This window comes from Moschus berezovskii, chromosome 11, assembly GCF_049115385.1.
Source record: "Moschus berezovskii isolate FMDL1 chromosome 11, NW_MosBer_1.0, whole genome shotgun sequence".
Lineage (NCBI taxonomy): Eukaryota > Metazoa > Chordata > Mammalia > Artiodactyla > Moschidae > Moschus > Moschus berezovskii.
This window is the reverse complement of record NC_142470.1, coordinates 38,370,266-38,379,327: the sequence shown is the minus strand read 5'-3', so window position 1 is coordinate 38,379,327 and position 9,062 is coordinate 38,370,266. Positions and strand designations below refer to the sequence as shown.

The 9,062-nt window shown below is 52.4% G+C and overlaps 1 protein-coding gene across 1 annotated transcript in view; it reads right to left on the bottom strand.

Annotated features, from left to right (window-relative positions):
• Nucleotides 1–819: 819 nt before the first annotated feature.
• EHD3 (EH domain containing 3) overlaps nt 820–9,062 on the bottom strand; it is a 29,459-nt gene continuing 21,216 nt past the window's right edge. The window contains exons 4-6 of the mRNA XM_055400568.2: nt 6,955–7,367; nt 6,103–6,267; nt 820–3,002 (exon numbers count right to left, since the gene is read on the bottom strand). Coding sequence (XP_055256543.2) covers nt 2,475–3,002; nt 6,103–6,267; nt 6,955–7,367 — 1,106 coding nt within the window. The 3' untranslated portion in view covers nt 820–2,474. The remainder of the gene's footprint in view (nt 3,003–6,102; nt 6,268–6,954; nt 7,368–9,062) is intronic.

Genomic DNA, 9,062 nt, shown 5'->3' with positions numbered 1-9,062 from the left:
AGGCAGGACACGCCAGTGGGGTCTCTAGGGTTTCTTGCTGGCAAGACTGCCATGACAAGGCTCTGCTCTCCACTTTAAACGTTCTCCAGGCTGAGGCAGGAGAGTTCCCCAAGCCCCTAGAGACTGCGAGAGGTCAATAGGTCCAGGCAGCAGGGGCAGAGGGACAGCCCCAGAGAAAGTGTTCCCCATCTGTCCCCTCATCTGTGGGGAGAAGGCTCAAACACCATTTCCTCTTTCTCAGGAGATGGGAGAAGTGTCAACACGGAATTCCCATGCCTCCCAGATCTCTCTGGGGTGGAGCCTTGAAGAAGGGAGTGGAGAGACAGAGGGAAAGGAAGGGCAGGAAAGTGGCACATGTGTGTCCAAAGGGTGGTGGGGTGAGGGGACCGACAGACACCCCTCTCCATCTAAAATACAGACAGAAACCTCCCCTCACTCTGCTGTCCTTCCCATTCCTCTTCAGCTGAAATAAAGGTATAGAGCTGAGAAATGGTCCTCTGCTGGGCTTGGCACCTGAATGAGAGGAGGCTGGACCTCTGTGCCTTGGTTTTCCTTTGGTCTTCATTTCATGAAAAAGAGAAATGCGTGGATGCAGAAGGAAGCCCAGGAGTTGGGGACCATCTTCTCTCCAGAGTGGCAGGGTGGTTCCACCGGGGCAGCCTGGGTAGTCAGTGGGCCTGGAGAAACACCAGGCCAATGGGACGCTACCTGTGGATGCTGGCTATAGGTGGCCCCGATCCTCTTCCAGAGACACCCAAGTTAAGAACCCAACTCCTCTCCGTCAGCCTCCCATGGAATCATGCTCTATGGCCAAGCAGATACCAAAGGATAAGTGTGCTATATTAACATGAATACTAAGGACAAATGCACTGCAGTAGTAAGCACATTGTAGATACATAGAATATTCTGTATATAGTCTGAACATAGATACAAAATAACTTATACTTGTTTTTGTTTTTCATCACAGTAGGAGCATAGCATACAAAGTGACTGGTTCAGTGGCCACAAAGCAAGCCAAGGGAGAGACTGTAAGGGCGGCTGTAGGGCATCAAGAATGGTGGGGGCTTGCCAGACACTGCAGAGTCGTGGGTCCTGCAGAGAACAGGGCCTCAGACCTCTCAAACTGGCCTTCTTGACAGTCAGCAGGAGGTCCCATTTGAGACGAGTTGGAGGCTGCATTTGAGCCAGGATGATTCAGGCTGCGGGGTGGGAGGCGGAGCAGAGTCAGAGGCAAAGAGCACCCAACAGGCCAGCTCACATTCCTGCTGCTGCTGTTGGGCTTCTGTGAGGTTGGGAACATGGGGCATATCGCCAGAAGGCACGGTTTGCTTCTGTGCTGTGACAGATGGCCAGACTGATGGCCCACCAAATGGTGGCTGGCCCTTCTCCCTTGCCAGCCTTCTCTGGGAGCCCGTGAGGGGCCTGCGTGCTCAGCTAACTCTTCACAGTTTGTCGTTAGCCAGAAACACAGGGATCCTGTACATCATCACAGCAGAGGGCAGAGTCTGTGGCCCGAGCTCCATCACATGTGAGCTGTGTGACCTGGGAGGGTCACCTGAACTCTAATTGAGTCTCAGGCTCAAATGGGAGGGGCTAACACAGACTTCCTTGGAGAGTGGTTAAGGACAACTTGGAATAAGGTATATGAAGCGTCTGATGCAGCTCCTGGCACTCAGAAGGGGTGGATAAATGTGTCAAGTACAAGCATCCACATAGAGGCCAGGTGGGAAAAACAGGAATCTCACAAAATCTGTGGAATAAAATCACCACTGACTGGCTAAGAGAGTAACAGATGACAGGACAGTCTCTTTGCTTTCTTTCCTGCCAAGTTTTTCCCTTCTGTCTCTGGTTCCGGGATTCTTTGAAAGGAAGGGATTCTTTGAAAGGAAGTGCAAGCAAGTTTAAAGCCAGGTTTTCCGAGGCAGTCAGGGCCTCAGCATGGGAAAGAAAAGGGCTCACGGCTGTGGCTACGTTTCTTCAAGTCTGGGGCCTGGTTCCCTGAGGATGCATCCCCCTTTACTCCCCTCCCTGCAGAAGCCCCCCTCCCCTCCCATCTCCTGGCCCCAGAGCAGATTTCATGTTAGCAAGTCAAAGAGGTGGGGATAAAGCATAGAAAAAAGTAGATTGTCTATTAAGTGAAAAGCCTTTTCCATCTGCTCTGGGTCCGGGGAATCTGGAGGTGGGTGGGCCATCTGTGGCCGAGTGAACGGCCTCCACAGGAGAAGGTGGGGCTCCGGGCAGTGGGACCAGGGAGGGAAAGAGGGATGGAGGCTGAGGCGTGACTCCTGGGACTCTGGGTGCTTCTGTGCTTCAGCCAATTCTGAGCACTTGGAGATGTATCCTGGAAACCTGGGGATCCTTGTTCCCTCCTATCTGCAGTGCTGGTCTCAACATCTGTGTGTGTGTGTGTGTGTGTGTGATCGCCTCTCCCATCTCCTCTAACACCTGCCTGCTCTGGACCTCCCCACCTCCCATCACTCAGTGGCCTTCCTTTTGGAGGGGGGTACAAGGTGGGCAGGCAGCTCGTTGGGCAGCTCATGCCCCTCCAGCTTGACCTTGATGAGGTGGTTGGCCAGTGCAAACTCCTCATCATCCAGCATGCCATCCTTGTCGATGTCTGCCAGCTTCCAGATCTTGCCCAGCACGCTGTTGGGCAGCTTGGAGCGCACCATCTCCTTCTTGGCGTTGGCGCCCGTGATCTTGCCATCCACCGGTGACAGGGTGTAGAAGATCTCATCGTACATGGGCTTGTCCCTGGCCACCACCCACTCGGCATCATCGATGCCCTCCCCAGCCCCCTCCCCGTAGCCGTGCCCGAAAGGGCCGTGGAGGGTGCCCTCGAACGCTCCGCCCTTCACCGTCTGGACAGGCCGCTGGGCCTCCTCCTGGCGTACAAGCACCATAAGCTGGGCAATGTCATGGGCCAGCATGTCATCCACCACCTCCAGCAGCTTGCTTTTCAGGGGCTGGAATTTGCTGAAGTCCTGGGCTTGTAGCTGGTCCTGGGAAGAGAGAAAAAAGGTGAGGACAGAAGACAGTGGGCCTAGAAAACGTATGAGAGAAACAGACAAAAGGCATATTGGCTCTTGGTGGATTTTTCAGGAGAGAGGCTAATGGCAGGGGTTGGAGAAGAGATTTAACAATTGGTTTGATCTGTTTGGGGCTTTTCTGACAGCTCAGTTGGTAAAGAATCTGCCTGCAATGCAGGAGAACCCCTTTTGATTCCTGGGTTGGGAGGATCCGCTGGAGAAGGGATAGGCTACCCACTCCAGTATTCTTGGGCTTCCCTGCTGGCTCAGTTGGTAAAGAACCTGCCTGCAATGGAAGACCTGGGTTCAATCCCTGGGTTGGGAAGATCCCCTGGAGAAGGGAAAGGCTACCAACTCCAGTATTCTGGCCTGGAGAATTCCATGGACTATATAGTCCATGGGGTCGCAAAGAGTCGGACACGACTGAATGACTTTCACTTTCACTTCACTTTGATCTGTTTGGATTCCTTTAGTGTTCTAGGAAGCAAATACAGTCAGGCCTCCATATCTGAGGGCTCTGCTTTTGTGGATACTACATCATTTTATATTATAATGAACTTGAGCATCCATGGATTTTGGTATCTGTGGAGGGTCCTGGAACCAATCCCATGTGCATACCAAGGGACAACAGTCATTAAATTTCTAGGTTCCTTTTGGCTATTGATTGAACAGTAAGTGGCTCTTGAATGCTCCACCCCTCTGAGACTGAGTCATGTGGGTCTCTACTTCAATAAACGTTACACTTGAAAACACACTCCACTATATCAGCTCATTCTCTTCCTTGTGACCTTCTGAGAGTGGGAAATCACATTCTATCACCATTCAGGAAGGAAAAAGGGAGGTACAGGCAATGAGAAATAAATCACAGTAGAAGCCAAAGGTCATTCCCAAGCCAGTGGTTCTTAATCAGGATGCTTGAGGGATTATCTGGAGAGATTTTTCAATGATCAGCTTCTCCCTGAGAGTTCTGACTCAGGAGGCAGGTTTTATAAAAGCTCCCCTCCTTGCCTTCCCATGACCACCATACTACACGGTAAAAGAAATGTGTTCTGCTTTGCATGTCTTTGCTGTTTTTAAAGGTCCCAGGTCTCAAACATCCCCAGATTCTCCTTGGCCGCTATAATGACAAGATGAGAGCTTCTGGCTCCCACCCTGGCTCTGGCCACAGCAATCTCAGGACACTGGGAGGAGGCCAGTTTACAGGGGACAGTCTCAGGACAAGCATACTACAGAAAAATTTAGAAAACACCCATGGCTATATTTCAACCCAAGTGTGAGGCTGGGCATCCTCACCTCCCTTCCAGGGTGGGGCTGGGAGGGGTGTGGAGGGTGGAGCAGACAAGCCCTTTCTCCTGCCCTTGGGTACAACCTCCCCAGGTCCCTGTCTCTCACAACCTGTCCAAGTCGAAGTGTGTTTTGTGGGCTCCCAACTAGGGGTTCCAGTGTCTTCCAGGGGTCACAGTGCGTACTCCCATCAGTAGAGTCATTTACATACTGAACCAGCATCCCTAACAGAAGCTGACATCAGGTGGGCAAACAAGCGAGAAGGTGAAACCATCTGTGTTGCAAAAGAATTTCTCACATTAAAAAGTCATATGATCCCTTTCAAATGTCATCTTCCCCAAAGTTTGCTTACAGATCATTAAATTCTTAACAGAAAGAGAAACTGAAAGTTGAAACCCAAATTATGTGAAAACAATTCTGAAACAAGTGACTGGCTCGATGTGGATAGTTACAGGAACGAATGGATACATGAACAAATGCATACTCTGGACGTCTATGTTTTTCTCTTTTACTAGATAGAAGTGAAGTGAAGTTGCTCAGTCATGTCTGACTCTTTGCGACCCCGTGGACTGTAGCCTACCAGGCTTCTCCGTCCACGGGATTCTCCAGGCAAGAATACTGGAGTGGGTTATCATTTTCTTCTCCAGAGGATCTTTCCAACCCAGGGTTCGAACCTGGGTCTCCCACTTTGGAGGCAGACGCTTTAACCTCTGAGCCACCAGGGAAGCCCTTTTACTAGATAGGAAAGCAAAAATGCATACATTAGGGATTATACTGATGTTCTGAAACCCTCTGAGCAACAAGAGCAAAAACAGTATTACTACTACATCTGCTATTTTTCCTAATCCCCTAATTCTTGAAAACTTTTCGTTTTTAAATAATTACAGAATCATGGGAAGTTGCAAAAGTCATGCAGAGGTAGGTTCCTTGTGGTCATCTCCCTGACTCCTCTACTGGTGAAATCTCACCTAACTTGCTAGTGCATTTAAACAGCATAGTCTGTGCCAGGCCATGCTAACTGCCTTACAAACATTAATCTGAGTTATGCTCACAATATCCATATAAGGTGGTGTTTTTGTAGCCTCAACATGTAGACAAGAGACAGGTCAGAGAGGATCCAGTTAGAGGGTGTGGTAGGTTTTTGCTTAGACCTTGGACAGCTCCTGGGGTTTCTATTTGCAGCCTATGTAAACATTACTAAAACCACAGGCAGGTTAATTACATTTGTAAACCTCAGTTTGCTTACCTGTGAAAGGGGGATGAAATGCCTCCCTCTGAGGGTTGTTTTGGGGGACATAAGAAACTATGTGTGACTGACCCTGGCCCAAGAGAGGCGCCCATGGTGCACCCCAAAGATGACAAACTCCTGTGCAGACTTCTGCTTCTCGGTGGCGTATGTTCAAATCACTGCCAAGGCAGATCTCAGCAGTAAACTTAAGCAATGAAGGGCCAAGAGAACGTTTGTCAGGTGACTTGTCCTGTTTCACATGATGTGGTGGGGATTCCAAACCAGTGGTGACCAGGACAGGGGAAGGTCATAAGCTGGAGGTATCAGAGCCCCCTCTAACACCGCTGCCCACGGGGAGCACATTTCTCCACATTTCTCCCAGGGCCCAAGTCTGGCACCTGCTGGGCCAGTGTCAGCCCAGCAGGAAGGGCAGACCCAGGGCTACCTGCCTGCCTGTTGGTCCTGGGCCGAGTTTCCCCAGGACATCCTAGGGTGGTCTACTCCAAGCTTGAGATGCTCAGCCAGCTCGTCCCTTTCCTGGAGCCCCCAGACCCTGGTTACCTGCATCCTCTTCAGGTTGGGGAAGTCCCCAGGTGAGATCTGGTGCTCCCGTTCAATCTGGCCATAAATCTCAGCAAGATTGTTCACCAGCTCCTTCTTCTTGTTGTCCTTTCCAAACATGGAGGGCATCTCCTTCTTCAGAGAGCTGATGATGTAGGCATGAACCTGAATAACAGGGGCAAAGAGAAGCCTTCAGACCAAGACCTCTAATTCTTTCCTTTACCATCAAGATCAAGTTCTTTCCTTCCCTCCAGGGCACCTCTCACCCCATCTTTTCCCACAAATCCCTCTTCCTGTTCCTACTTCTGAAATAATTTGTCTCCATCTTCTTTCTCTTCCGTTGCTTACAGCACTGAGCTGTTTCACTAGATCTTGGGGAAAGGGGAGCTTGTGAGGAGGTTAAGGTCAAGGCAGTAACAGGGATGGTAATTCTGGTGATGATGTTGATAAGGAAGATAGTGACAACAGCTGACACGAACAAAGCACTTGTGAGGATGCCAGGCTTTTCCATCTTTATTCTATGTTGTCTTCTAACCCTTTCATTTCACAGATGTGGAAGCGGGCACAGAGCAACTAAGGGCCTTACTGAGGTTGGGATCACACTGTAAACTATGGAGTTGACTCCGATCTGGCCATCTGGCGCCATGGCATGTCATTGTAACCACCACATACCCTGTCCCACCCCCTCCGAGTGGGCATGGCTGATGCTCACAAGGCAGTGACTACCGGACATCCTCACATGGGCAGACAATAGCTCAGGGTTGCAGGCAGTAGCCCTCTCCCCTTGCAGCTGACCCCATCCCCAAACCACCGGCCCTGCCCATGCTGTCCCTCTCCCAGAGGCAGCCTCACCTTGGCCAGCCTGGCTCTCTTGATGAGGTCATTCAGCTTGCGCAGGGCAGCGTTTCGGGGCAGACTCTGGATGTCTCTGAACAAGTCCTGCTCCTCGGCCTCAAAGAGCTTCCGGTTGTCTGGGATGAGAAGCGGGTGGGACCAGAAGGAGCCGATGTAGACCCGGATCACCTCGGGCGTGTTGACGATCTTCCCCAGGGACCACATGAGGGCCCCGTACACCCGCATCAGCTGCTGCGTCTCGATCTGGTCGGCCTTGTTCAGCACCACTCTCATCTTGTCCTCGTGGTTCTTGAGGGCTTTGATGACTTCTGAGAACTCATCAGAGATGTCCAGCTTGTGGGCGTCAAAGAGCAGGATGATGCGGTCCACCCGCTCGGCGAACCACTCGAGGACCGCAGCGAAGTCGTACCCTGTGGCAGAGCAGAGTCAGGGGGTGGGGCCTTTGGGGTGAAGGGTAGGGATTTGGGGTGAGGCGGCGGTGCAGTGGAAATAACATGGTCTCAGGAGTCAGATCTGGGTTCAACTCGGGCTCCTCCAACTTTTCACTATTTGGCCTTGAGCCAGTTACCAACTGTCTCTGAGTCAGTTTCTCCATCTATAAATGGGCATACGAATAGTATCTAGTTAATAGATTTTTAAGGACCAGAGATGCTCAGCTCACCTAGCAGCTAGAGAGGACGCAGCTTCACATCTCACTCTCCTCTTCCATATAAAGGGCAATAGATGGGGATGTGAGGCTCAGAGAGGTAAAGTGACTTGCTCAAGGGCACACAGCCCAGGAGCAGCAGTGCCGGGATAAGGATGGAAGTGTTGGGCTTTTGGTCGCTCCCCACTGCCACACCGCTGGCAGGGTGGTAGGAGCCCTTCCTTAGGTTCTGGGTGGACTCAAAGACCCTGGTTCCCAACACCACAGGGTTTTACAGGCAGAGACCTTGGGGTCCCAGAGCTCTTTGCCACCACTGAGTGGGAGACTGAGCCAAAAGGAAAAAGCCAGCAGTTCGTGCCCTGCCTCACAGAGGAAGATCAGAAACCAGGGAGGGTCATCCGGCAACTGCCTTGCCACCGAGTGAGAGGCAAGCAGCTCTGCTGGCCTGAAACAAGGTCCTCAGTGTGAGACCAGCAGAATCCCGGGAAGACTGTTAGAGCCTCAGACTTCGATTCAGTTCACATCACGACCTCAATTCACCCCCACACCACCCTCTGAGGCAGGCACAGTCCCACCTTCCAGAGGAGAGACTCAGAGATGAGGGGAGAGTCAATGCTGGTGTGTGTGTGTATGGGTGTGTGTGTTGGGGAGGGGTGTTCAGGACTAGACCTGGCTACGGGGCCCTGGGCAGTGGTCCTGCACCTGTGAGCCCCTGCCTCCCTCTCCCCTCCTTGTGCCCAGGCCGGACTCGCAGCTCACTGAGCCCCACGGTCCCTGCCCGCCTGCTCCAGGGGGACCTGCAGCCTGCATCCACTCCCTCCCCGATCCTTTCCAAGGGCTGGCTCTGGCTATTTTTAATCTTCCTCAGCACAGCCTGGTGGAGGGCGGCTCTTACCTCACCTCCAGAAGGCAGCCCCTCAGAGCCATAGGCAGGAAGCAGGGCAGAGGGCTCAGAAAATCAAGGCAAACTGACTTCTGGGCCCCAGTGCCCCAACAACCTGGAAAACAGGTTGCGACCTTGCTGCTGCGGTGCCTGGAACCAGCAAGCTTGCCCTCTGCCATGGCTGGGGAGGGCAGTGGGGCTCAGAGGCCTCTGCCCTTCTGCTGAGGCCTGCTCCCAAATCTAGCCGGACAAGGTTTTGGCTGTGGTGGTGCCGGCTGTGGGGAGGGCGGCTGCGAAGAGCAGACTGCCCCTTCCTTATGTCCCTCCCTGCTGTGTGGCAGATTTCAGCCCTCACTGCTTAGCACACCTCATGTGGCCTCTGGTGGCAACTGCTCACCATCAGCTGGGCAGAGCAGCTAGTCCTGGACACTTGATGACACAGCTCAAAGCAAGCCACTGAGACTGCCCAGGGCTCAGTACCAGAACACAGGTCTTCTGGTTCTAAGCCCAGCTCTCCAGCCACCCCTCCACAGGCTAGGGAGATCGAAGGGGCCAGCAAAGCTACAGAGAAGAGGC